Below are 27,931 nucleotides of genomic sequence, written 5' to 3' on the forward strand. Positions count from 1 at the left end.
GGCTCTGAGCCGTCAGCCCAGAGCCCGACGCGGGGCTCGAACTCACGGACCGCGAGATCGTGACCTGGCTGAAGCCGGACGCTTAACCGACTGTGCCACCCAGGCGCCCCTGTTGTCCTGTGTTTAAATAGAAAACCAGAGCACATCGGTACAGCCACTAATGCGCTTGAGTTATTTGAGTCCTGTCATTCCGGGTGGCCACTTGGAGTTTTCATTTGAATTCATGGTTTTTCAGCAGCACAGATGTCCGAAAGCCACTAGGATTGCTTGCGGTCGAGTCACAATTTCCAGAAGGTGACGTAAAGTGGGATTTTTATGACTCTTTGCCAAATGGATCCTGTTTCAAGTTCCCCCTAATCTGTGGCTTTGAGCGAAAGAAAATTACCCAAATTAAGGTTAGTAAAAAGTTGGACCAACTGTGAGCAAAAATAGACAAATACGGCCGGGCTGTCTCTCGAATGTGAGAAGAAAAAGCAGGTCAGTCGTGACAAGTTTATCATCAAATTTGCAGCTATTGAGGCAGAAAAACGGACTGGATTATAACACCAATCACTACAGCAAAACACTTGTACGTTGGTGTAAGTATTCCCTTGCTCATGAAAAAATACAACAATGTAAAGAAACTTCTAATCCGTCATTTTTTCCTTGTTTGTATTTTTTTAATGTTTATTCATTTGCGAGACAGAGCGTGAGTGGGGGAGGGGCAAAGAGCGAGGGAGACGCAGAATCCAAAGCAGGCTCCAGGCTCCAAGCTGTCAGCACAGAGCCTGACGGAGGACGAACCGTGAGATCATGACAGGAGCCAAAGTCGGACGCTTAGTCGGCTGAGCCACCCAGGCGCCCCTATCCTTGTTCGTATTTTCTGTCGAACGTATTTCCCTTTCTTACCAGCATGATTGTTTACGTGAGGTTCAGCCAAGGAACATTGGTACTGCTTGGCATCACTGAATATTCTTCGGTTCTGTGCAGGAGGGAGATTAAAAAGGATCCAACCAGTGTCCGGTTCCCCAGCAGGCCGGGAGGACTGGAAAGGCCCGTGTGCAGGAGGACAAGGCAGGGAGGTCACCCTGTGAGGGGGCACGGGCACCGGGGAGCGACTCCCTTCAGCCCCGGTCAGCGTCAGAGGGTAGGACCACCTAGACCAAGCGGGGACAGGGCATCGGCAGATGGTCACTGGGAGAGAGAGATGCCAGCTGGCTGGAGCGGGTGGGGGCTGACAGGTGTGGCCTGGGGTCTGGGGAAGCAAGGAAGGACGGTGGGCAGGTGGGAGGACAAGGATTGGAGGTCCCATTTGGGCTGAAGAATGCTGGGGTTCAGGGTTACAGCTGAACAGGGGGAGCCCCACTGCAGAGGGCAGCGGCGGTGGGCCCAGGAGAGCCCGCTGTGGCGGGGTGGAGAGACCCTGGGAGGGCCACTTGGAGCCTCCCAGAGACGGGGCTGCGGACCTTGGCCGGGTGATCAACTTGGTGGGTACGAGTGTGAGCAAAGCCACCTCACGGTCTGCACGTTTGAAATGAGGCAATCAGAGCAAGGTCCCTGGAGAGAGCAGGTGCTCGAGGCGCCCTCAGGGCCCGGCTGCAGTTCCGGCTGGGCCCGGCAGAGGGCGGCTGCGGACCTGCTGCTGTGCCCGTTGGGGAGGGGCGAGGTGGGCCAGGAGGAGGGCGGTGGCATCAGGCTCCAAAGACGGCCCTGGGGACCCGAACTCTGTCCAGCCATTAGTTACCGGATCGTGCCTTCATCTATCCAACAAAAACGAGCCAGGAACTGAGCCCCGAATGTGGCCAAAGGGACCACTGCCAAACAGGGACCCGTATCTGGGGAAGAGGCATACGACCTGATTTGAGTGACATGGGATGTGGGGAGGAGGATCCCTCTTAAGTCAAGGCCACCAGGAGAGGGACTCCTCTATCTGGAGACCTTCTAAGGCCTGCAGAGGGCTCAGGGGGTTGCCAAGTGCCTGGGAGAGGAAGGGAGCTGGTCCCGGTAAGGGCCTGGCTGGTGCAAATGCCCTGGGGCTAGACCTGCCCAGTGAGCAGAGGCTAGAGATGCCCCGGGCAGCCTGGGCTGTTTTTTGGTTTTTGGTTTTTGTTTTAAGGTAATCTCTATGCTCAAACTCACAACCCTGAGATCAAGAGTTGCATGCTCTCCTGGATGAACCAGCCAGGTGCGCTCAGACTGGGCATTTTAAATTCTGCCCGTGAGGTTGTGGCCTGGGCCTTTGGCTCTGGGGTACGGTGTGGCATTTCTGTTCTGAGGTTGGCTGGAGGGAGGTGGGTGCTAAACGGAGTAGGGAACCTCTGCGGAGTGTGCTTCCGGGTGGGAGAATCGGGGGTGATCTTTGCTTTCTCCGTGGTACCTTTCTGTGTTTTCCAGAGCTTCTGAAGTGACCTTCTGTTGCTTAAAACACACACGGTTTTCAACTGGTAATATCATCGGGTGGGTTTTGAAACATGGGGTGGTGTAGAGTGAATGCGTCCCCTCCTCTTCCCCCCTCACCACTCTTACGACTTTCTGCGTCTCTTTCCAAGTCTACAGGGAATTGAGGTGGGCGTGGAAGCTGTCGCCCGCCTCTGCTCCCAGAGGACGCTGTGTTCTGCACATGTGGGTCACCACGAGCGACTTCGGCACGGGGTCACTGCTGGGGGCCAGCCCTGGGCTGACCCTTCAGGATGCCGGCTTCTCCTCCTCCTCTCTGCAGCTCTGGGACGCCCCCGCCCTGCTGCTAAGTTAGCACGAGCCTCAGCACCCGTGCGTTTCTCCTTTCTGAGGGGGTTGCCCTGGGAGAGGGACTGCGGCAGGTGTGCACTTTGTTGGGGGGGGGGGGGGGCGGGGGGGCTCCCCTCCCGGCCGGCCTTTCTAGAAAGGTTCTGTCAGATGACGGTACAGTGAGAGCAAAACCGGCGTCTTTCGGAAGCTGCTGCCCAGGGGGAGCCTTCTCATGTCTGAGAAACGAGACAGGACAGAAACTGGGTTGTGTTTGGTAGGGGAGCCCGTCCTTAGTGGGGGGCCTTTCCTCTGGGGACAGTGCTGGGCACAGGAGGGACCTCCCGTGTCCGGATCCTGAGCGGGGGCCTGGGCCAGCCCTCCTGCCTCAGGCTCCACGCGCACAAGCCCGAGTAAAGGACATGAGGCCTCTGAGAGGAGCAGCCTGTTGGGAGAGGAGGTGCCGCATTCAGAGGTGTCCCTGGGCACAGATGACCCCGTGGGAAAGGAGAACAGAGGGGCTGCCTGCCCTCTGGAGCTCGGGCCATCGAGTGGAGTGAGTGCGGGAGTCCAGAGACTCACTGGCAGCCGATGGACCCTCCTGCCCCGGAGCAGCCAGTGTTCACACCGCAGCACGAACCCCCATCTGCAGCCGGCCCATGCCTCTCTCTGGGGGGGGCGCTGAGGTCCATGACGGCGGCCTTCTGTGGCCTCCCAGACCCCAGCCTTCAGGGAGCAGGGCGAGCACGGTGCGGGCCTTCCTGGGGCTGCTTGGGGCTGTCCCGGGCCCTCCCACTGTGGCTGCCTCGGGTGGAGTTTTGCTTTCTTTTTGGCAGGAAGGAACCTGAGTGGGAATCCCCTGAGCCGCCCGACGACCAAAGTGACTCACCCCTTTCCAGCAAGCCGGGACTGAGGTGTCCCCAGACCGAGCAGACCGGTGGGGGCGGGTCGGCCACTTCCCAGTCGGGGCTGGGCCAGGGCTTCCTCCCCCTGTTCTTAGCGCTGCAAGCCCCAAAGGCCTGCTTTCATCAGAATCCAACGTTTTAAAAACGTGTGTGTGTGAAAATCCTTGGGAACAGCAAAGTCTAAAAGCACCTTCAGGCTAAAACCACTGGCAGGTACTTTAAGATTGCTCAGCCCTTTGGGCACCAAGGTCTGCAGGGGGTTGCCTGCCCAGGAGGCAAGAGCTTGGCCGGGGAAGTCTCTCCTGGACTCTGGGGCCTCTCTCGGGCTTCTGCGCTGTCCTCGATCCTGCAAGAGTGAGGTCTGACAGTCTCCGGAACCTGCTGCGGAAGGTAGCCAATTAGGACAGCTTCCTGATCTTACCCTTAAGGAAGGGGGTGGGGGTATACCGCTGCAGGTGAACCTCCTCTTTACGACAAGAGCCATTTCCTGCCGGGCAGCTGGTGGGTACACAGCTCGGCCTTGGCCTCCCAGACGCCAGGAGGAGCTCACTAGGTGACGGTGACGGGACTTGAATGAAACCTCCACTGAACCTGTAGTTTGGACGGGGAGCTGCCTGTGGCAAACTCAGCCCAGAAGTTCACGGAACCCGGCCGCTATCCGAGCTCTATCAGAGGCAAGACAGCCTTGCTGCCGTATCCGAGGATGTGGCATTTGAGAAAGGGGACTCCAGACCGCACAGAGCGTAGAGCACTTAAATCGAGTAACTTCAAAGCCAGCCTGTTTTTCGGTTTGGACTGTTCCCATTGCTCAGATGACCCCCTCAGAGTGGGGGTGCTGAATGTGCTGTGTGACTTGGGGGATGGAATCTCACCTCTCTGAGTCTCTATTTCTTTTTCTGCAAAATGGAGTGAGCAGTTGCCACCTCTGAACACTGGCATGAGACAAAACGAGAGGTTTGTCACATATTTGGCAAAAGCTGTGTTTAGTGAGAGATAATCCGCTTTATCCCAACTGTCCTTTGGCAGATCAAGAAACAGACTGGCCTCAGGTCACACACGTGGAGGAAGTGATGGGGTCAACATTCGTATCTCCCCTCCCCCCCCCCAGCGCTGCCCCCCTTTTCTGCTAAGGCCACCGCCTTGTTTCTAGATGCTGCGTGTTCCACATTTCCATGTGTCAGGAGGCCTTCCGTTTTTGGCTTTGTTTGCTGGTGAAATTCACACAACATAAAATTCACCATTGAAATCATTTTAAAGGGTACGATTCAGTGGCATTTGTATATTCATAATGTTGGGCAACCATCGCCGCCATGTGGTTGTAGAACATTTCACAACCCCGACAGCCGACCTTATGTCCTTCATACTCTTCAAGTGAGCAGGGTGTTTTGTATTTTTTTTTTTTTTTTTTTCAGAGTTGTGACCCAAACCGGGGCCCAGCCGTGAGCAGGACTCCGGGGAGGGGGGAGGTGCCTCCGCCGTGCCCGCGACCCGGGCTGACCCTTCGCGGGCATCGGCCAGGCTCTCAGGAGGTTAGAAGCACGGAAGACCTTCGCGCAGGCCGGCCCCGCACCGCACAACGACGACACGACGCCTGGCACCCACCAGCTCCGCTCGGACAGAGCCTGGGCTGGGCTCAACTTAAGTACCCACGCAGCGGCGGCTCTGACCAATCGGCGCCCGCTGCGGCTCCGGCGCGCTCCTGGTTGGGTCCCGTGTCAGTCTGTCAGGGGGGCGGGCCAACGCGGAGGGCGGGGGGAGATAACTGGCCAATCGGAGCCAGCTGCGGCTGGCTGAGCGCTCCTGGTAGGGCCCCGCGTCAGTCAGTCAGGCGGGCTCGGGGGCGGGTCCGCAGCGGCTGCGGCGGCGGCGGCGGCGGCGGCGGCGGCGGCGGCGGCTGGGCGGGCGTGCAGTTCCGGGGGCTCGGCGACCGTTGGTGAGTCCAGCTGGTGGGGTCGGGGTCGGGGTCGCGGTGGGGGTCGCGGTGGGGGTTGGGGTCGGGGGGCGGCGGCGGTGGCCAGGGCGGCGGCGGGCGGCTCCGGGGAGTCAGGGCCCCGGCGGCAGGGTCGCCGCCCCGCGGGCCTGAGGGGATTTTTCGGAGCCGGGCAGCCGGAAACTGAAAGTCGGAGCGGGGCCGGCGCAGGAAAGTTCGCGAACGCCCGCGGGCGTCCACGGCGGCTCCGGCCGGGGGCCGTGGCGCGGGGTCCCCACGCGGTGACATGCGGTCCGCAACGCCCCGGCCCACTGTGCGAGGTCACGGCCGGGGGGCCACGACCCGGGGTCACAGCGTTCCACCCACCAGCCTGGCTGCCTTGAACTTTGGTTGCTGGCCTGTGCGCCGCGTACCCCTTGCCTTGACCCCAGCTGTGGGCTCCCCTGCGCTTACCTGGTGCTCCCTTCTTCCTCCGAGAGGCGAGTTCTCACCTGTTTCAGATCTGGACGAGCTCCCTGAACTTCAGGGTGGTGGGTGGACCTCTGGGGTCACCTTTTCTCACCCTGTTGCGCCCTCGCCCCTGCGACTTGTCCCGGAGGTATCAGTGTCTCCTGCCGGCTGTCTTCCTCACCTGCCCTCTCGGTTCCCTGCCCTCAGCCCCCACCCCCCCCAACCTCCTGTGGCTCCGGAGCCTTCACACTTGACCCTTGAACATACAAGGGGGTTGGGGCGCCAACCCCCTCCCTGCGCAGTTGAAAATCTGCGTGTAACGTTTTTTTCTTCCTTTCTTTTTTTTCAAATGGGAACGCTTCCCAAATTTTCGGGTCATCGTGCAGAGGCCACCCTAAATGCTGTCTCGTTCCAGTTTTCGGACGTGTGCTGCGGAGTGAGCACGCCTGTGACTCCCGCCGTCACTTAGCTAGCCGCCTGCGGTTGGGCAGAAGCCCTGGCCATCATGCGAAGAGCCGGCCGCCCCAGACCTGCTTGTGTGTGGTGTGCCGGATTCTGACCGTGCGTGCGTTAGAGGAAGATGGTAAAATCGTAGGGAGGAGAAAGCACGTTTACTGTAACGGGCTGTAAACGGTCTGTGCAGAAGCAGATCCAAGCGGTTCAGACCCACGTTCGAAGATCAGCTGTCACGCTAGGGTGCCAGTCACAGACAGCACTGTCCCGTCCTGCAGCCTGTGAGTAGAGGTGGGGTGTCCCGTGTGTGGGCAGGAGCCCGGTGAGCGTCCCCGTGATGAAGGTGAGGCCCAGATCCTGGAGTGGGGCCGCTCGGAACTGTCCGTGGAGGAGCCTGGGACAGAGTGTGTGTGAGAGAGAGAGAGTGCACGCCAGCGAGCGAGCGAGCAAGCCAGCGAGCGTGGGGTTGCTCGAGTTTTATTTCTCTTGAGCAGCTTGATTGCGGTGTGATTTGCGCACCACGGTATTCGCTAACGCTTGAATCAAGAAACAAGGGGCGCCCGGGTGGCTCAGGCGGTTGAGCGTCCGACTTCGGTCCAGGTCACGATCTCGCGGTTCGTGGGTTCGAGCCCCGCGTCAGGCTCTGTGCTGACAGCTCAGAGCCTGGAGCCTGCTTCGGATTCTGTGTCTCCTCTGTCTCTGTCTCTCCCCTGCTCACACGCTGTCTCTCTCTCTCAAAAATCTTAAAAAAACAAAAATGCTAAGAGTTGATTTGTGTAAAGCCTTTGGAAGCCACAGAGCCCCTCAGTGCTTCTAGAAGTGGCGTCTCCACGCATCTGAGCAGACGCAGATCTCTCCCCTCTCCCCGGACACCCGGTTCTCAGAATAGAGCCCAGTCCCCGTGGCCGCAGTCCCCGAACGCGTGCACTGTGACCTCGGGCCTCTGTGCTGGTCCTGTGCCTCCTGTGTCCTGCTGTGTTGTGTCACAGATCTCTGCATCCTGTGGTCCTGTCCTGTTACCTGCCTCAGTGTCCTGGGAGGGGGGAGGGCAGGCTGTAAACACCCGTGCCATGTGATGGAGAGAGCCTTGCTGGCTCCCTCGGAGGGGGCTCCAAGGGGAGGGGGCTTTCAGCTAGGGGTTCTCTCTCTCGAGCGGTTTCTAAACTTCCCAGGGAAATAAATGCGAGTGTCACTCGGGGACCGTGTTCGTCCTGCAGTATTGGTCGTGCTCTGGGTACGAGAGCACAGGATGTACCGTACTCGCTGGTCGCTGGAGAACGCATGTTCTCCGGGAGGATAAAGGCCTTTTCACTTTGTGTTTTGAGGGCCGCATCTGGGTCCCTCTCTGGCGGTGGGCAGTTGCCAGGTGGGTTTCCACGGCGGGACATCACGAACACGCCCAGAGGCCGGGGCGGGAAGGTCCAGAGAAGAAAACCCGGAAGAAATTACCCACACGCCCCGCAGATGATGCCCAGAATGGGGAGCACATCTTCGTCGTGTTCTGGAGTCCAGGCCTGTGGGCGGTGTGCCATTCTCCTTGCGCTGGGCCCGCTCCTTCATGGGGATGTGTGAGGACCACTCTCAAGGCCTGGCTCTTGTGTCCACAGGGAGGACATGTCCCTGTCCCACCACAGGGCCTCACCCCTGCACAGAGGGTGCTGAGCCTGTGAGGAGGGTGCAGGAGGCGGACTCAGCGGAAGCCGTCCGGGGTCGGAGCTGAGATGTGCGAGCTCTGAGTGGGAGCAGCATCGAGGCCGCATCCCCTGCAGGGCCCAGCGGGCAGTGGAGCAGGTGACCCGGTTGTGGTTTAGGGAGGTGAGGACTCAGCGAGTGGGGGGTAGGAGGAGAATAGGGGCATGACTCTGAAGGGACACACTTCGTCCCGGTTCCGGGATCGGCGTGCCCCACTTTGGAATGGTGCGGAGGAAGGGCTGGCTTCGCGGGTACCGGAGTCCGTGGATGAGCGGAAGCCTGGAAAGCCCGGAGGGCGCTCCTGCACCCCGTGCCCAGGCCTGGGTCCCTCCTCCTGGCCTCCCAGTCCCTGCCTCCTGGCGCTTAGCTTTCATTCCAGAGGGACAGGCCCACACAAGGAGGCCAGTACGGTGCAGTGTCGGTGACAGGTGACAGGGAAGGCCTTGCTGAGAAAGAGATGCTTGGACGGGCAGGGTGGAGGAAGGGCGGAGGCTCAGGACACGGTGGATGGTGGCCAAGGCCTGACTGCAGCAATGTGCTCAGATTCCAGGGGTCTGTGGAGGGTAGAGCCAATGGGTCCACTGATGCGTTGGAGATGGTGGATGAGAGAGAGAGAGAGTGGTCTCTGAGGATTCCACTGGAGCGACCGAAGGGGGGCCCAGCTCTCCAGGGGGCTGCGGATGTGCAGGCACTCACACTCAGAGGTCAGGGAGAGGGAAGGGGAGCGGGGTGGTCAGCTGGGTCAGGTGGAACGGAGGGACAGTCGCTGCATCATGACTGATCACCTTGTCCCTGCTGAGGGCCCTGGTTTTTAATCAGAGAGACTCAAGATCAACATTTAGGTGGTACGAAGGCTCGCGCGTGCCAGCACCTAGGACTAGAAACACGTAGGAGCGCCTGGGTGGCTCAGGTCACAAACTCACTGTTCATGAGCCTGAGCCCCGTGTCGGGCTCTGTCCTGACACCCGGGAGCCTGGAGCCTGCTTCGGATTCTGTGTCTCCCTCTCCCTCTGCCCCTCCCCTGCTCGCACTCTGTCTCTCTCTCTCTCTCTCAAAAGTAAACATTAAACACACACTCACCCACCCGCAATGTCTGCTCATAATGCCTCAGTTTAAAGCGTCGGCGCATGTGAAGGTGTCCCCGTGCTCTGCACCCAGGCCGGGCCCCGGGCTTGTGAAGGGGCTGCCGCCGGCTCCACCTGCAGCAGAGGAAGCAGCAGGGCAGCCCACGGTGCCAGATGCACCGCTCTTTCGGGGCTTCTTCCCGTCAGAACCTGACTTTCGGGTTCTCTGCAATTAAAAACTATTTTTTTACTATTTATTTATTTTTGAAATAGCGTGCGAGTGCGCACGAGCCCAGGAGGGGCAGAGAGGGGCCAGAGGGTCCAAAGCGGGATCCACGCTGACGACGTAGAGCCCAGTGTGGGGCTCGAACTCACGGACCGTGAGATCATGAGCCGAGCCAAAGTCGGGTGCTTTGCGGACTGAGCCACCCAGGCGCCCTGCTGTACCATTTTTAGTATCATGAGACAGAGTTATTTTGGATAAACGTGTATGGGTATACGTAATTAGAGGTTTACATCTTTTTCTTAATCTTTAGAGTTTATTTAAGTAGTCTCTACACCCGGTGTGGGGCTCGAACTCACAACCTCGAGATTGAGTTGCACCTCCTCCACCGAGCCAGCCAGGCTTCCCGAAACTCCATCTTTTTCTTTGGAAGTCGAGGCGCACGTACAGCAAAATATACAGATCCTGAGGGTACAGCTCGGTGCGCGGTCGTCTGCGTACCCGGGCCTCTCCGGCACGTCTGTGTTTCTGTATTCAGCGCTTCTGACGCCAAACGTGGCATTCCTGTGACCTCTCCTTGGGTTTCCTGAGTCTAGAGTGGCTCACAGAACTCAGGGAGACACTGATTCCGTGCAGAGCCAGGTGGGAAGATGCACAGGGCAGGTGTGGGGCAGGGCTGCCAGGCCCCCACGCCCTCCGGCGCGCCAGCCTCTCGGCACGGTGACGGGTCACCAGTCCGGGAGCGCTCTGAACCTCCCTGGTCCGGGTGTTACGGGGGCTCCTTCATGAAAGTACGATCGATTGCCTTATTGGTCATGGGTGGTTAGGTCAGTCTCCGGCCCCTCTCCTCCCTCACAGGGGGCGGGCGTAAAAGGGGCTTATGAGTCACCGAAGATGCTCCCTTGGCCCCGTTGCTCTGGAAATCCCAGGGGTTTTAGGAGCTCTGTGCCAGGAACCGGGAAGGAGAGCAGACGTCTCGTGTGCCACAGGCTCGTGCAGCCAGACGTCATCACTTCCCAGCTTGTGTTGTCGTGGGCTGGTTTGCCTGTTCTCAAACGTCACATGACTGGAACTATTCTGTAAATACTGTCTCGTCTCTGATAGAGATGCCCTTTTAACAAAATGTGAATCTGTTGTACGGAAGTTAACTGGAGCTTGTTTTTGGGGAATCGGTTAGTGTGAGATCCGGGGCAGACTGCATGGGAGTCCTCGTTCACACATTCATTGCCAGTGGAGTTGCTCTGGTTATGAGCAACTTACCCGAGAGAGTCAGTATTTGGGAAATAGGCGGGAAGCTTGAGAGGGCCAGCAGGACGCTGAGGTTCCGGGTTGGGGTGCCCACGAGCCCCGAGTCCTGTTCTCCGGTGGCCGCCCCGCCCACCGTCCTTGGTGCCTGTGTCGGGGCTGCTGACTGCGCTGGTCATCTGGGGAGGCCCAGATGGGTGGACGTGTGCAGGCCACCAGGGAGTCAGAAGTCCAGGCGCGGGGGTGAGGACGTTTTCTTCTGTGGTCGGGGCAGGCAGCCCGCCACGGCGGTGGGACTTGATGTATTGATGGCCTTCAAAGCGTTACATTTTGGGGCAGTGCTTTTGAGTCTCTGTGATGTCTTTCGTTGTGGTTCGTAGAAGTTAAAATGCATTATAAACGAGATTTGAACACAACGTTTAAGGTCGTGAGCACTGAGAACTCCCCAGGCGTGGCATGGGCCGCGGCGGGACCCGGGGGCTGGTGCCGTGGCGCTGGGTGGAATCCGTGGGTCCTCCAGGGCCTGTCTCCGCATTTAGGACAGAAATACCGATCCCCGCCGTCCAGCTGTGTCGGGTAGTAGTGACCGCTGACCAGGCTGTGTTCGCGAGGTCATTGAGGCCTGGCCAGAGCTGACAGAGGTCAAGGCCAGAAAGAGACCACCCGTGTGGGTCTTGTACGTCTAATGGGAGCATAAGCTGATGGGCTAGGGCGGTGGGACCTGCCGAAGAAGGTGTGATCAGTCGGCCAAGAAGCCGGGTCTGGTTTCGAGAAGACAGAATGTCGGTGCCAGAATAAAGCTCTGTCTCACAGACTGTAGGGGAGGCTGCTCAGTGAGGTTTTCAAAAGAAAGCATCACCGTAATCCTCGTACTGTCACGGGGCTGTTAGTTTCTTACTTTAGTCTCCTCTGCCCCCGTGTAACACGGTCGTGTGCTTACACTCCTTTACTTTTGATGTTGGATTTCATTTAAGGTATTAAATACAGAGTAGAGATCTAAAGTGTGGCTTTTTTTTTCTTACCAGTGATTTTTAAAATTTTTTTAGTGTTTATTTTTGAGAGAGAAGGAGTGTGTGTGTGTGTGTGTATGTGTGTATGAGCGGGGGAGGGGCAGAGAGAGAGGGAGACCTAGAATCCGAAGCAGGCTCCAGGCTCCGAGCCGTCGGCACAGAGCCCGACGCGGGGCTCGAACCCACGAGCCGCGAGATCACGACCTGAGCGGAAGTCAGACGCTTAACCGACTGAGTCACCCAGGCGCGCCCCCGCTAACGTAGTTTAGAGCATTGATTTGTACGTCGTTGATGGCTCGTGAAATCACCTCATGAGATCACCTCGTGAGACTAAGTGGACTTTCACGAGCCCTTCACTCTTGGTAGTGCTTCTGTGTAGCACCTCCGGACGTGGCCTTGAGAGGCGTGGGCTGAGGGGTCCTCCCTCCTCGGCTGCCCTGGCCTGCACTGTCGGTGTCTCCCGAAAGGCTTTAGTAAGTGGCGCCTTGTAGCGCTTCTATGTGCCGTCGGGCTTGAGAGAGTGAATTCCCCCGCTTGTCAGAGGGACAGATGGATGGGGCAGGGGCCCAGACACGCCCACACGTGCTGAGAGTGTGTGGACCAGTGAGAGGGCGCCGTGGCCTCCTGCCAAGTGGCCTCGGGCACGACACCTCATATGTCCTGTGGTTGGAGGAGCAAATGCCTGTGTGCTCTGGCACGCGGCCCAAGCGAGGCCTCGCCGACTACGAGTCCAGAAGCCTTGGTTGAAAGTGGCTGTGCCCGGCAGATGGGAGGCAGGGGCACACCGTCTATTGCCGCTTCCTGTGGTGTCACACCAGCTTAGGACAGGGAAGATAGCCCCACGAACGTTGGAAAGAGGTGTCATTTCAGACCATCCTGGTTCGAAAGTTGGCGTGTTCCCCACGCACATCCGTGAGAAGACACGGGGGTGTGTTTCCAGGGGCGTTTGGGGAAGAAAGCTCTTTGGAGCGACTGCAAACGGGCCAGGGTGGCTCTGAGGTCAAAGTGCTGCGTGTTCAGGTGGCACCTGGGTACTTGTCCAGCTTGGAGGGTTAGCAGGTACGGTTCCCTCCGGCTTTTTGAGATGCTGCTTGTTGATCTGTGCGTCCCACGCAAGGGGTCAGAACACTGTGGGAGCCTCTCCCCTGTCCAGCTCGTGTGTCCTGGGGGCCTGGGCAAGGCCTGGTGCACAGCAGCGGGCAGCTCTCTAGAGGGGGCACCCTGGTGATGGTGGCCAGGGAGCAGAGCGGTGGTGCCCGGCAGGCTGCGTGCCTGCTGTCAGGGGTGACGTTGGAGAGGCCGACGCGTGGGGTGGCCGCGTCCTGGGGGCTGCCTGGGGCCCGAGCACAGGCAGGTCAGAATTTCCTGCCCGCCAGGCTGATCTGTAGGAGGTCTGGGGGAGACAGGAAGGCACGAGGATAAGGGCTGCCGATGGCTGTGCAGCCAGAAGGTGGCCTCCCCGGATGCCGGCACTCGCTCAGTCCGCGGGTCAGCGAGCCGGGCCAGGTGACCTTGAGGACGGCCTGTTGGCCTGGGGGCTTTGGAGTGGGCGTGCTGGCGCAGCTGTGCGGCGTGGGCAGAGCGCCACCCTGGCCGAGCCTCGATTTCCGTGTTTGTGGTGGGAGATGGGACTAGATTGTCTGCAGGGCTCCCTGCGGTGCTGAAATCCTGGTTCTCCGATTCTAGACCACTGTTCGGCTTGGCGACCCCGACCCCTCACCGCCGGGCGAGGGCCATTTTCCGCGGGGGGTTATTCTGCAGTCGAGGCGGCTCTTAGGCCCCTGCGTGACCCTCTCCTGCTCTGTGCTCTTCCTTAGGACGTGGCGGTTCGCGGCTCCCATGGCTGCGGCCAGCGTGACCCCTCCCGGCTCCCTAGACGTGTTGCAGCCCGGCTTCTCAAAGACCCTGCTGGGGACCAAGCCAGAGGACAAGTACCTGTGCTCGGCCTGCAGGAACGTCCTGCGCAGGCCCTTCCAGGCACAGTGCGGCCACCGCTACTGCTCCTACTGCCTGACCAGCATCCTGAGGTACTGGGGGCCGGTGGTGGGTGGCGGGTTCGGCCTCGGGTCGGGCCGTGCTCCCGGCGACACCCCCCGAAGGCAGAGGCGCACTGCAGATAGGAAGGTGAAGTTAGCGACCGAAGAGGAGGCGTCGCGGGTTGCCGGGGCAGCGTGGACACAGGGAGCGAAACGAACACCACGAGAGCCCGTCTGCTGCCACTGCTCCGTGGGTGTCCGTGCGTGTCATGTGGGCGCAAGACAGCTGAAAATCACACTTGGGGTTCATGTTGCGTGTGCCTTGGAGGCACGTGTCCCCAGGAGCTTGTGAAGTCTGGTCTGAGGGCCACTGGCATGTCGAGGGCCAGCGGGTGGGCCCAGGGAGCCAGCACCTCACGCCTGGGCACCCGGCTGAGCCACCAGAGAGCACCTTTGTTCACAGCGGGAGGGTCACCGTTAGAGGATTGGAATCCTCTCCCCTGTTTTAAGTATTTTGTTTTTGTTTATTTGTTTCCTTCTTAAGGTTTGTTTTTGAGAGACAGCATGAGCAGGGGAGGGGCAGAGAGAGAGGGGGAGACCCAGAATCCGAAGCGGGCTCCAGGCTCCGAGCTGTCAGCACAGAGCCTGATGTGGGGCTCGAACCCACAAACTGTGAGATTGTGACCTGAGCCGAAGTCGGACACAACCCACTGAGCCACCCAGGCACCCCTAAATGTCTTAAACGTTGGACGTCGACGCGTGCTCCTCCCTGATTCCATCTCAGTCTAGAAAGTGCAGAATGGGGGCGAGGAGTGGCGCGGGCGGGCGGCCTAGTGCTCTCTGCTCTTCGCAGCGGGTTTGATGGCCGGCCCCTCGCTTCTCCCCCCCAGCTCCGGGCCTCAGAACTGTGCCGCCTGTGTGCACGAAGGCATATACGAAGAGGGCATCTCTATTTTGGAAAGCGGTTCGGTAAGTGAAAGTCTTCAAGCAAAAAACGTCAAAACACAGAAAACGTTTTGTTTCTTTTAGTGACACCAACGGCCTCATGGCGTTCTGGCAGCTAGGACCCGCCCTCGCTGCCCCGGTGGCCGCTAGAGCTTGGGGCTGCTGCGTCTGCCGCTGGGCCTCGTTCTGGAAGGCTGGCGGTGGGGCAGGCAGGGGGCAGCGGGTGGAGGCCTAACCTAGGAATGCTCTCCTCAGGCGTTCCCGGACAACGCTGCGCGCAGGGAGGTGGAGAGCCTGCCGGCCGTGTGTCCCAGCGACGGCTGCACCTGGAAGGGGACCCTGAAAGAGTATGAGGTAGGGGCCCCCGCACCGGCTCGGCCTCGAGCCCGGACCCCGTCCCCAAAGCAGCCCGCAGAGCCCTCCGTGAGCCTGCCGGCTGCAAGCCTGGCTGACGTCTGCAGAGGAGGCGGCGGCTGCTGACGACCCGCGTGTGGACCCAGGGGCCTGGGGACTGTGGCCTCGGGTGGGGCTTGCACCTGACCGGGCCCGGTGTCCTCAGCTGTGGAGGGCTGTGGCGGGTGGCAGCGAGGCGGCCGGGTGCGCTAGGACCTTGTGCTGGCTCTGCGGGGCTGAACGTGCAGGAAAGTAGCTTCGTTGCTCGGTGGGATTTTTCCGTGAGTCTTCAGACTAGGGCTTTCTTTTCTCGAACTGTCTAGACGTTGGACATTGCAGGAGTAGCCACGTTCAATCTCCGGTCACAGAAAGGCATCTGGCCAGTGACAGGGCGGTGGCTGCTGTTCCCATCTTGCCGTGGCCTGTCCCAGCCAGGCAAGGCTAGTGTGCGTCCCTGCGTTGGTACAGCGGGGCCTCTGTGTGACCGGACCTGCCCGCCCTCGTGCAGCGTCCACAGCGCGCTCGCCCGCTCGCTTGCTCGGCTGTCCTCTTAACTGGCGCAGCCCACTTACTCGTGCACAAATGTCATGGCAGCCGAGTGTCCGCCAGCTGACGATGGGACAGACAAGACATAGTCCACACCACGGAATAGGATTCAGCCGTAAAAGGGAGGGAACAAAATGGTGACACATATGAACAGACCTTGAGGGTACTCCGTTCAGTGAGAGGAGCCCAACTTAGGGGACTGGTCCTGTGGCCATCCACTCCCGTGACAGCCCTGAAACAGCGCAACCCAGAGGGGCAAGAGGCGGCCAGGCCGCCGCCAGGACAAGAGGTTGGGACTGGCATGCAGCGGCAGGTGGGGCTCTCAGATGGGCAGCCCCGTAGGCGAGGCTGGAGAGGCTGTGGGTACGGAAGCCTGGCTCTCCTAGGCTCAGGCTCAGGAGCTAGGCCTGCCCCGGGCCCCGGGACAGCCCCATCGTGGGGTGGGCCCTGGGCACTGAGTCGTGACGGTGAGGGAGGGCCCATCGGGTCTGAAACGGGGACCCGGGCTCCCGGCCTGTGTGCCATCCTTCCCTCGTTCTCTTGACCCACTAGCCTTTTTGGTCTTCGGGCTCTCAGCCGCGTGTTTCCAGGGGAGCGGCTTGGCCGTGCCCAGGGAGGAGCCTCTGGTGGGGAAGGTGAGACGCGCTGTCCATCCAGCAGGCGCCTGGGGCCTCGAGTGGAGCAGCTCTCGGCTCCCTGCACCCTCACTGCTGCCTTCCTGGGAGTGAGACCCAGAGGCTCCCGGCTGTACCCGCACAGCGGGGCGGCCCTGCTCAGCACCACAGGCCTGCAGCCGTTACTGCCCGGGGCTGTCCCGACAGCAGGCCTTGGGGGTTTGGGGTCTCTCCCGGGAGGGTGGGAAGCCCGAGCAGGCTCTGGGGGCTGGTGGGCCCAGGAAGTAGGCACAGTGGGCTGTGCTGCCTTCTGCAGGGACCCAGAGACCCCCTGGGGACAGGTGGAATACCTCCCCCCCCCCCCCCCCCCCCCACCTCCCAGTCTGGAAGGCCGGTTTCTGCTGCCTCCAGGCCCGCGGTGTGGGTGGGCGGTGGCTTCGTGGGCCTCCGGCTGAGGGCCAGGGACCGCAGCCAGCCTGTGGGCTCGGCCACGGCCCTGCAGGCATGCAGGCTGGAAAGTCCCTGGCTGGCCCGGAGAGCCCCGGAAAGTCCCTGAGAGGGTGGGTTTGGTCATGTGGGAGGGCGGGTGCTGCTCTGGGACACTGGGCCTGGCCTTTGGTAAACCCTGTCCCTGGCTGTGAACGTCACGGGCCTGGGTGAGATCAAGGCCTCTGTGCACACCGCCCTCCTCTCTGAGCCAGCTCGCTGCCCTTTGCGGGGCTGGGACCAGTGGTGTTGTGAAATGCTGGCGCTGTGGCTGAACTGTTCGGAGAGTCCCGGTTAGCCTCTGAATATGTTTTTCCTTTGCAATAACGCCTGGTATTTTCTAAGAACCCAATCATTTAAAACTGCAGTTCAGAGATGTTAGCGGGGCGCCTGCCAGGTGCCAAAGGTACCCGTGTGCGCAGCCCCAGGGCCGTTTCTCTGGGGGCGGGTGCAGGAGCCTGCGGCTGGAGGCAGAGGAGGGGCCAGCTGGCAGGGGGGAAGCTCTCCGCTGAAGGCGGGATGGGGGACAGGGGTGACTAGTGGTCACGGTTGAAAGGTGAGACCGAGTCAAGCCTGCTTCATGTCCCGCACATCCCTGTGAATTCAGAGTCAGCACAGCTCTTTTCACCGAGACACTTAGTTTGAATTCTGGTTGAATAAATGCTGATTTCTCCAAGGCGTGTGCTTCTCCCTGAGTGGACGTGAAGGTGGTCCCTCTGATCCCTCGAGGGTGGTGGTGCTGAGTGCCTGCTCCACAGAGGCCCTGGGATGATGAACTCAGGCCTCCACCGTCAGCCGGGCCCAGGGGCAGCCGTCAGCAGGGGGCTGCATGCCCTCAGCCCTCCCGGGGGTGCCCGCTTGCTCTGTGCTTCCCTTGGGGACTCCCATGTTATGTGTTAACTCTCCTTTAATGAAATCCAAGCACCTCAGCTGTGGCCGCTGTATCTTTTCCACTCTGAGCCGTGATCATTTCTGAGACTTGTCCTTGGTTCATTGCGAGTGTTTATGGTGTACCTGGTGTGGCCCCGGGTGCTGCCTGTTGTTGGATCGTGGTGGGGTATGTGACATCCAGCTGCCAGAGCCCCAGGGACCCTACGGCAAGTGCGGGTGGATGGTGGGGGACTGGGCCGTGTGCCCAGCCGGGAGCCTTTGAGCAGCTGTGGGCAGGCAGCGGAGGAGCCCAGGGGCTGTGGGGGCGCTTCAGGGAGGCCGGGCGCAGGCTGTGAGGACCCGGGCTTTGTGCAGCCAGGCAGTCCACGACGTGTTCTTTGGACAGGCTGGGACCTCACCTGGCAGCATATGGGGTGCTCTGTCGGGCTGCCGTGGGGTCACCAGGGAGGCTGGCTGGGAATGTAGCATCTGGTCTGTATGTGTCCCCGTGAGAAGTCAGAGGGCAGGGGTGCCTGCCCCGGGAGACTGGTGACGGGTCCGCGAGGAGGCGTGGGCGCCACCGGGCGTGACATCCAAAGTTTCCACGCCGTGCGGGAAGGGCACCGCACGCGTTCCGCCTCCCCGGGGCTCACCCGTGGCCTCTGCCCTGTACACGCTGGGCTTTGGCGCCAACAGCCAGGCCCCTGGCGTGGGACGGAGACACGACCACCCTGTTCCCCAGTCGGGAAGAGCAGGTCGGAGGCTCCCCTGCTCCCCTCAGGTACCCCACAACCGGGATTCTGCAGGGAAACCCCAAAGACCACGCCCCTCGGGCATCGCAGCCCGGAGCTGCCCAGCCTGAACCTCGCTGGAGTGGCTGAGCCTGCTTCTGCTCTAGCTGGTCCGGAACTTTCCTCTCGCAGCCACCTCTGCCTCCCTGCCCAGCAGGCCCCACGTTGTCCCTGATGTGGCCTCGTGTGTCCTACCTACAACTTAGCACCGTGCCGAGAGTAGCCCATCGCAGGGGACACGTTCTGTAGGAGTGGACGCTTACCGGAGGCCCTGGAGGCGGCGGATCCGCGGGGGCGGGGGAGGGGAGGGGAGGGGCCGTGTGTCACAGGACAGAGTCCAGTCTGGGAAGATGAATACGTTCTGGGGACGGACGCACAACAATGTGAATGTGCTCGATGCCCTTAAAAGCAGTTAAGATGATAAATTTGTGTCGTGCGTGTTTTGACACAATAAAAAGGACGGCAGACAAACCTAGAGGTCTCTCCACCCGGCACCCCTCTGCTGTTCCCCTTGCTGGGAACTTCGCGCCACGCCCACAGGGAGTGCCAGGCTGGTCAGGGACCGGCGCCGTGGGGGCACTCCTGCCTCTCCCACCTTCCCCCCACCCACCGGCTTCTCTGCCCCAAGCCCCTCCCACAGCGTCGTCCTCCAGCTGAGGTTCAGCCGGGTTCCAACCGGTTTCGACTCTCCCCTGCTCGTGGCTCTGTGGCTCCAGCCGGGAGACAGCACATCCCGCCCTCCTCACTGCACCTTCCTCCTACGCGCTGGGGGACCCCGGGCCGGGCCCTGCCTCCCTGGGTCGGCACGTGCCCTCCCCAGGCCCACTGCCTGTGGGCTGTCAGCGTGGGCGTGGGATGAGCGGGTGGGCTCCCCGTCCTCTTCTGCTCGGTCTGGCCGCTGTGGTCCGTCCTCCCAGCACATCAGCCCTCATCGCTCCTGTGCCTCCTGTCCACCGAGAACCTGCCCCACTCCGGGCCTGGCCGCCCTGCACCCAGCAAGCCGGCTTCGTCCCTCCGCCCTCCCGGCCCTCCGCCTCGGCCTGGGCTCCGTGGCCCTTCTCACTCTCTGGCCGGTGATCCTGTTGTCCCTGAATGTCAGTCTGGAGCCTCGATGGGGTGGGATGTCCCTGGGGTGTCACATGGGTGGGGTGCAGCCAGCTAGCGTGGAGTCCCCCGCCCGCCCCTTTCCGGTCTCACCTGGAGCACGGGCGTCGGAGCGGATGAGTGCCCGGTGCTCGTGGCTTCGGGACGGGGCCCGGCGCCTGGCGTCGGAGCCTGAGCGGAGCCTCAGCCGTGTCCGCCGCGTGCCCTGTTGACGCCGTGCTCCCTTTGTTGCCAGAGCTGCCACGAGGGACACTGCCCGTTCATGCTGACCGAGTGCCCGGCGTGCAGAGGCCTGGTTCGCCTCGGGGAGAAGGAGCGGCACTCGGAACAAGAGTGCCCAGAGAGGAGCCTCAGCTGCAGGCACTGCCGGGCGCCCTGCTGCTGGGCCGACCTGAAGGTGAGGGCGTCCAGCAGGGCTCCCCTAGCTCCTCGAGCCCCAACGCCCAGCCTGCCGGCCCGCTGTTGCGGCCGCTGTGGCGTTTTCGCCGCGTCCCTCCAGTCCGTCGCTCGCAGCCAGCTGGGTGGAAGGTGCCTGGTAGGAACTCGGGCGGATCTGAAGGCAGAGCCGAGTGGTTTTAAAAACCTGTTTTATTTTAGAAAAACTCACACGGAGGGAGCCGCAGCGCCAGGCCTGGGCCACCCTCCCTGGAGCATGCCCGTGTCCCCACGCGCCTGGCGCCACGTGGCTCCCCCTGCTTGCTAGGGGGGGTCCCAGGCTTTGTGTCGTGTCTTCTGGAAACTTTGAGAATGTGTTTCTGAGCACGTTTGCTCTTAGACCGCTGCACATGCCACCGTCCCTTCCGGGTCTCAGCGGCGACTCCCCGCCATCCCCGGCTCACTTGGTGCCCGTGTCTCCCGACATCTGATTTGTCGGGATCGGGGTCCAGACGGTCCCCACGCTGCATCTTGATGATGTGTCTGCAAGGTCTCTTTAATTGTGCTCTGCGGGGCTGCTTGTTTTGTTTTGTTTTGTTTTGTTTTGTTTTGTTTTTGCCGCTGTTCCTTGAAGAAGCTGGGCTGCACGTCTGTCCTTGCTGTGCCCCTCAGACCCCCGTTCTGTAGACCATTCGGTCCAGAGGCCCGAGTGCGTCCACTCGCGGGGCATCTGGCCGCTCACAGGGCCAGGGTCTCAATGTCCCACGGCCTTGCTCCTCAGTGGCCTGGTTTCAGTTCGGATGACCAGCAGCGGTGCTCTGCCCTGGTCGCCGTGGACGGCTTGTCCTCATGTGGCCCCGAGCCGCCAGATGGAGAAGAGGGGGGTTCTGCTCTGACCCTCCCAAGTGACACTTGCGAGTGCCTGTGGGAGCTGCCCCGTCAGGGGTCTCGGGAGCCACGACCCCGGAACGAGGCCACGAGGTGGCAAGGGTGACCTCACGCACGCCCCGGCTCCTGACCGCTGTCTTTCAGGCGCACCACGAAGTCTGCCCCAAGTTCCCCCTGACCTGTGACGGCTGTGGCAAGAAGAAGATCTCCCGCGAGAAAGTAAGTGGTTTCCTGGCGCCTGTGACGACGGGGCGGGGGCGTGCGCGTTGAGCCCCGTGCTCAGTGGTGGCCCGTGAGCCGCTGTTCTGTTACGCTTCCCACGATGGAAGTGACCCGGCCCGGGAGAAGTCGCACACGCCTGAGATCCTGGCCGCCGCTCAGTCTCACCCCTGCGCACACGCTCACCTGCATCCAGAACCCTGCAGGGCTGGGGGCAGGCTCCGAGCTCCCCGTGAAGAGGGAACGTACCGCGGGTTCATACTGACGCTTCCCGGTCGGACTTTTGCCTGATTCCGTGTATTCTCGGCCCTCTTGCCGCGGAGCATCTCGGTGCCGGATCCCCTCGGCCTGGTGGCTTACGTGTGCCGCCCCGGCCTACGGGCTGCTTTCACAGTGTCGGTCGTGGACCATGCTGGCGGCCTCGTTTCTGGGACTCACGCGCACGCCTCTGCTCTGGCGGCCCCGGGAGGCCGTCTCAGCGCTGAGCTGCCGTCCGCCTCGGCTTTCTAGTCTGAGATCGCCCTTTACAGACGGAGTGAGCTTCGAGTTTTGTAAACTGGTCGTGCGGGTGCCTAGTGGAAACCGGGGAAAGCGTGCTGACTGGCCGAGCGCAGGCCCCGCCCACAGGCACCGTGACAGACCCCCGCGGTGGCGGCAGATAGGGGTTCTCGGGACGCCCAGTTCCCCTCTGTCCCGGCGTGAGCCAGGCTGGGAGCTGTTCGCTCCGGGCTGGCCCTCATCCCTGACCAGGAACATTGGGACTCCCGCCCGCCTCTTGCAACGGGGGGAGACTCCGTGCTCCTTTTCTCTGTGTTTGACGCCCTAAGTGTCAGCGGTGGTTTGGGCCACGGTCCCCTGTCCTTTTTCTTAGTTGAACGTTTCATTTATTTTTATCTGGCATTTGTAGCTCTGACGGTCTCTCTCTTCCACGGCCCTGGCAGATGGAGGCAGAGGGACCGCTCGCCCTTGCCCGATTACGAGTGCCCCCCTCCGCCCTGGTCTTTGCTGGCGGAACGTGCCGCCCGTGTCAGTGCCCGGCATGTGCACGGCCGGGCTCTCTGGGTTCCGCGCCTGTCGGCGTCGGCGTTGTCGTGTGCCAGCACCGCGCTGGTCCGTCGTGGGCGTCTGACCCCCGGTCAGGCCGGCCCCTCCTCGCTCCCAAGGGCCCGGGGGCCCTCGACACAACAGTCCTACGAGCTGTGGTGGAGAGACTGGGGTGCAGAGGCCCGAGCACAGGGCTGGGCGTCCGCGTGTGTTCTGAAGCCCTCGGCCTGCACCCACCTCCCTTCGTTGACACGCACAGGCCACGTGGCCACGTGTGCGTGCGCGTGTACGTGCACACCTGTGGTGGGTTGTGGGCCGTGTTCAGCCTGAGACCGCAGGGGCCGGGCCGGTGGGGGTGGGGTCCGGGGAGGGGGCGGTGGCAGGGAGGAGAGAGTAAGGGCACCGACGGCGTCCGTCCTCCCAGTTCCAGGACCACGTCCGGGCATGTGGCAGATGCCGAGTCCCGTGCAGGTTCCGTGCTGTCGGCTGCCCCGAGATGGTGAGTCCCGTGGGCCCTGGGTCCGTCCGCTGGGGGCTGGGAGGGTGCCCGTCGATCCTCGTGAGTGGGCGGAGCCTGCAGAAGCGTGCCGCGTGTCCTCTCCCCGGATGCCGGATCTGCCGAGCCTTCAGACTGGCCTCCTGGTTTCCCTCCCGTTTCTGCTGCCTTGTCCACCTGCTCGGCCGTCAGGTGTCCCAGCCTCGGTCAGGGCTCGCGTCCCTCTGCTGAAAATGCCCAGGGCCTTGTTCCTCCCTGGTGTCTGGTGGGCGTTTCTGGCCTCGGCCGCACACTGTGACACGTGCCCACCCCCCCCCCGCCCTGTTTTTGTACCTTCCCAAAAAGCACCTCGTGTCACCGGCCTCACCTCCAGGGCAGCCAGAGATCCGTGCTGCCTGCACACAGGTCCTGGACCCACCTGCCTCCCCTACTTCCGTGGCCTGTGTGGCCCTGGCTGCCTCTGACGTCGTCTCTGCACCAGTCACTGGCTTGGCCGTCCTTGGGCACACTGACCCGTTCCCGCCTCAGGACCTTGACCTGTCAGCTTCCGTGCAGCTCCCTCAGGCCTGGGCGGTTCTCCGTCCGCTTGGCCTCTACCGTTTTCCCTGACCGTCTGTCCCCCAAGGGGCTCTCTGAGGGCCTGGGGAACGGCCGGTGCTCTGTTCCTCAGAAACTTCCAGGGGTGGTAGCCCCGGCTGTGCTGTCACCTGGTGCCTTGACACCCGGTGTCTGGTGTCCCCTCCCACCGTTGCTCATTGTTTGGTGACGTGGTGGCGGTCCGTTCCCACGCAGGCCCTGGGCCCCCCGCCCTGGGCGCCGCCCGAGGCCAGGCCTGGCCCCGGGTGCCGCAGCCACCGTCCTTCCAGCGGCCAGAGTCCACCGCGGCCTGAGTGCGATTGCCGCTGAGGGCGCGTGTCGTCTTGAGCCTGTTGACCTCATCCTGACCTGAGGCCTCACACACACCCCTCCGGATTGGCAGGGGCGTCCCGTCAGAGCCCTGCTGGGGAGCTGCGCCCTGGGCGCTGTGCCTCACGGGGGCCTCTGTTCTTTCCTTCGTTTGGTGTTTTGGGAGCGGTTAACTTTTTTAAATTTGTTGTGAAGTCTCAGGAGAAATGGGCTGCCGGGTCAGAACCGTACGATAAAGAGGATTTGAAGAAGCTTAGCTTTACCGGTCCCCCCACCCTCCACCCCGGACAGTTTTAAACCGTGTCTTCTTTCCTGTTACTTCACATAAAAGCAGACGAGTCACCGGGAAGGTTTGGATTTTGGAAAGACAGTGATGCCAGCGACAGGTGACGCGCCGGCAAGTGAATGACGCGGAGGCGTCGCCGCACCTTGCGGCACGTAGGTGGGGCTCTGGCTCCGAGCCGAGTGCCGGTGCGGCGCCGTGAGCCTCCCCGTCTTCCCTCTGCAGGTGGAGAGTGAGAAGCAGCAGCAGCACGAGGCCCAGTGGCTCCGGGAGCACCTGGCCATGCTGCTGGGCGGCCTCCTGGAGGCCAGGCACCCGTCGGGGGCCGATGGCCGCTTCCTGGGCCAAGGCGAGGTCGGGGGCTGGGAAGCTGGCACGCTGCACCCCGAGGCCGAGCTCCCCAAGGCCGCGGAGCTCCGGCAGCGGTGTGAGGCCCTGGAGAGGAAGACGGCCACCTTCGAGAACATCGTCTGCGTCCTGAACCGGGAGGTGGAGAGGGTGGCCATGACCGCCGAGGCCTGTGGCCGGCAGCACCGACTGGACCAGGACAGGATCGAGGCCCTGAGTAACAAGGTCTGGGCCCGGGGCCCCCAGGGCTGGCCCGAGCAGGCCCCAGGGCATCACGGGGCCGCGGAGCTGGGATTTTCACACTGAGTTCCAGCGTGACGCTCCTCCTGCTTCTCCGCTTCTGTGTCTGAGCCGGAGTCCCTCTCGGAGCCGCGTGCAACCGATGGGCCTGACGTGGGGGTGCTGGAGGCCTCTGGGAGGTGGCCCCTTCTCTCGGGCCTGTGGGTTCCACAAGTGCGTTTCCTGACACTGAGCTCTCGAGTCTCGGGCGCAGGTGGGGTCGGGGGTGTTGTGGGGACGGAGCTCCCCTACGAGCTGAGCCCAGTCAAGCCCCGGGCACTGGGAGAAGCCGTCCTGCTCGAAGTCGGTGGAAAGGTGGGCACGGGGGCCCTTCCCTAAGCGCCGTCCTGCGAAATGCAAGGTGGCCTCTGAGGCCCGCAGCCCCTCCCGCCGGCACCCTCACGGGGCCCCCTGCGCCCCCAGGTGCAGCAGCTGGAGAGGAGCATCGGCCTGAAGGACCTGGCCATGGCCGAGCTGGAGCAGAAGGTCCACGAGATGGAGGCGTCCACCTTTGACGGCGTGTTTATCTGGAAGATCTCGGATTTCGCCAGGAAGCGCCAAGAAGCTGTGGCTGGCCGCACGCCCGCCATCTTCTCTCCAGGTGCCGTTCTGGAACTTGTCCTCAGAGCTGCTGGTGTCCGAGCTACTCGCGCACCCTCGGGCTGGAGGCCCCTGCTGTGCCGGCAGCGCCTCCGCGGGAGGACGTGGGGTGGGCGGGTGGCCGCCTGGGCCGGGACTCCCCTCACGCACGGAACTTCGGGCGGGTACTCACAGGGGTGTTCCCTGGAAGGCACCGCTGGGGAGAAGGCGGCGCTCGTCCGCGCGGCGGGCTCCCTTGCTCTGCCAGGGCCACGTGCGGCCCACGGCCCTTCCTGCCGAGCCCAGCCCCCCACCCCACGGGCGCCCTTTACCGTTTACTTCGGTGAAGTTGCTGCCGTGGTTATGTGTTCGGAGCCCAGGCGAGCGGGGGCAGGGGCAGGGCGCCTCTCCTGCTGGCGGGTACAGGGCCGCAGGCAGGCCCACCCGCGACCGCGCCGTCCCCTGTGCGGAACCGGATGCTCACGCTCTGTCTTCCTGGCTGGGACAGGCGACTGCCACGTGGGGAGCGGCGTGTTTGGGAGGCCGGCCCCTCTGCACTGGATGCGAGCAGGCAGCTCCTTTTGCTAGCGCGTTTCCTCGGGAGTGGGAGCGTGCCTGCCGATCAGCTTTCCTCCGGGTCCAGCTCTGGCGGAACCTGATAGAGAACTGAGCGTGAGCTCCAGCTGGGGTGGCCCCGTGACACGTTCGTCTGTGCTCAGGCAGAGCTGCACAGCCGGAGCGGGCTGGTGTCCGGGGAGCCGAGGGAGGGTGGTTTCCGGGGCCACGGGCAGGAAGGCCGTGAGGGCCGCTCCTGGGGGTGCCCGGCCTCGTGCCGTGTCTGGGCTCCTGCGTGTCTCTGGGCGCCATGCTGGATATTGGGAATGTCGCCTCTGGCTTGTCCCAGGGTCTCCCCCACTGTGCCCTTTCCAGGCCCTGGCTCAGGTCTGACCACGGCCTTTTGACCAGAGCCAAGCCCCCCCCCCCCCCCCGAACTTCACGGCTGGTTCTGTTTTGGGGTTACGTTTAGGGTTTTTAGAAATGCTGTTTTTTAATGTTTACTTTTGAGAGCAGGTGTGAGTGGGGGAGAGACAGAGTCGGGAGGGCGGACGGAGGCTCTGAAGCGGGCTCTGTGCCGAGAGCAGCGAGTCTGACGCGGGGCTCAGATCTGTGCACGATCTGTGAGATCATGACCTGAGCTGAAATTAAGACTTGGACGCTCAACCAGCTGAGCCACCCAGGCGCCCCTAAAAACACTTCTTCTAATTACCTATTTTTCTTTTGGGCATTTGTTCTCGCTAGGAACTAACTGCGTCCTTAGAGGAGAAGTACGTGCCCCCAACCTGGGTGTAGTCCCTGCGTTTCTGTTCCTTGCAGGGAGCACGAGCCCTCGGCCTGGCTTCACTGACGCTCCCTCCCGTCCCCCCTGCAGCCTTCTACACGAGCAGGTATGGCTACAAGATGTGTCTGCGCATCTACCTGAACGGAGATGGCACCGGGCGCGGGACACACCTGTCCCTCTTCTTTGTGGTGATGAAGGGCCCCAACGACGCCCTCCTGCGGTGGCCCTTCAACCAGAAGGTATGTGAGGCTGTCCCAGCGGCGGCTCTGGGGACCCCAGTGGGCGGCAGGCTGTCAGGACGGGCCCTCAGGCTCCTGGGCCCAGGGCCTCCATGTGGCTCTGTTGCTGCAGTGGAGCTGGGGCGCCGCCCAGTCGGCCCCGGGGCCTCCGGCCACGCGGGGCCAGCGGTTGCAGATGCCGCCTCGGGGCTGGTTTCAGAGGAAGGGCCACGGCCGGAGGCCGCACCCGAGGCTCTTGTGTCGCAGTTGGGCCGAGGGGCGGGAGGTGCCGGTGCCGTCGTCCTTCCCCTTCGCCGGGCCGGGCCAGCCCCGTGGTCTTCCCGGTGGAGGCAGCGCATCTGAAGAGTGCTGTTCCTCGGGGAGGGCGGCGGGTATTCTGTGAGCCCTCTGGTAAGGAAACGTTTGCCACGTGAACGTAAGAAGAGGCACCGACGATGCAGCTCCACGTAGCCCGAACTGCAGCCTTGGCTCCCAGGGCTTGGTCACAGAAAGTGCCGGAGCGCAGATCACCCAGATGGGGTTGACACCCGGTAGCCGTGGAGCGGGGGGGGGGGCCGTGACTCAGCGTTGTCCCTCCGCGGGGCGCTCTCCCCCAGGTGACCTTAATGCTGCTTGACCAGAACAACCGGGAGCATGTGATCGACGCCTTTAGACCCGACGTGACCTCGTCCTCCTTCCAGAGGCCGGTCAGTGACATGAACATCGCGAGCGGCTGCCCCCTCTTCTGCCCCGTTTCCAAGATGGAGGCCAAGAATTCCTACGTGCGCGATGACGCCATCTTCGTCAAGGCCATTGTGGACCTGACGGGGCTCTAGCCGCCTCCCACCAGCGTCAGGGGTCAGGAGCAGCTGGGCCCGGCGGCTCGGTGAGGAGCCACCACGCTGGGCCTGAGCCTCGCTGCGGGTGGGCGCCTGCCGCCTTCGTGGCCCACCGGGACGGGGCCGCCTCCTGGGAGAGGCCGCTCAGCCCGGGCTGCGTGGGGTGGGCTGCAGGCCCGTCGGTCCCTCCGAGGGCTGTCCGTGTAGGTGCTCGGGGCGGAGTGAGCGGAGCGGGCAAGGTGGGCCGGCACCTTGTCCTGCCCTGTGGCCCCCGGAGAGAAGGGACGCGCTCAGGCCTGGCCGCTGCTCTGAGGAGGGGTCCTGCTGTGCAGGCCAGCGGGCAGGGAGGGCGCTCTGTGTCCTCAGGGCCTCCCGTCAGCCGCCCCCGGGGCAAACGTGGGGTGCACGTTGGGCCCTGCTGTGAGACGTGGTGCGGTAGCTGCCCCGTCGGGCTGTGGAGGAGTCGTTATTAAACTGTTAAATCTCTGTGGTGAGTGGTATCCGTTTGCCTCTGGCCTTGGTGGCATTGACCCTCACAGGGGCCTCCTGGCTCTCTGCCGTCCCTCGGTCCCTTCCCTACAAGTGCCCTGTCCCTTCCTGCGTCAGCAAGTCCCTGAGCAGTTACGTGGGTTCCCTGACACTCCATGCTTGTTCCTGCAGGCCTTGCGGAAGCCAGCCGTTCTCCTTTCTGGAATCTTCTTTGCTGGCCGGCTCCTCC

At 62.4% G+C, this 27,931-nt stretch overlaps 1 protein-coding gene across 4 annotated transcripts; it reads left to right on the plus strand.

The window, feature by feature from the left end:
* Positions 1-139: 139 nt before the first annotated feature.
* Positions 140-27,699, plus strand: TRAF2 (TNF receptor associated factor 2). 4 transcript variants are annotated; one of them, XM_045469425.1, is made up of 11 exons: positions 140-578; positions 13,493-13,702; positions 14,542-14,620; positions 14,852-14,950; positions 19,636-19,797; positions 20,808-20,882; positions 22,351-22,425; positions 23,837-24,184; positions 24,662-24,839; positions 26,247-26,395; positions 26,992-27,699. In XM_045469425.1, the coding sequence occupies exons 2-11, from the start codon at positions 13,515-13,517 to the stop codon at positions 27,208-27,210; spliced, it is 1,572 nt and encodes a 523-aa protein (XP_045325381.1). In that variant the 5' UTR covers positions 140-578; positions 13,493-13,514; the 3' UTR covers positions 27,211-27,699. The 4 variants fall into 4 exon arrangements, with proteins under 4 accessions (XP_045325381.1, XP_045325378.1, XP_045325379.1 ...); XM_045469422.1 differs by lacking the exon at positions 140-578 and adding an exon at positions 5,452-5,541; XM_045469423.1 differs by lacking the exon at positions 140-578 and adding an exon at positions 5,468-5,541 and having other exon boundaries at positions 24,668-24,839.
* The last annotated feature ends 232 nt before the right edge of the window (positions 27,700-27,931 follow it).

This window comes from Leopardus geoffroyi, chromosome D4, assembly GCF_018350155.1.
Source record: "Leopardus geoffroyi isolate Oge1 chromosome D4, O.geoffroyi_Oge1_pat1.0, whole genome shotgun sequence".
NCBI classification, from domain to species: Eukaryota; Metazoa; Chordata; class Mammalia; order Carnivora; family Felidae; genus Leopardus; species Leopardus geoffroyi.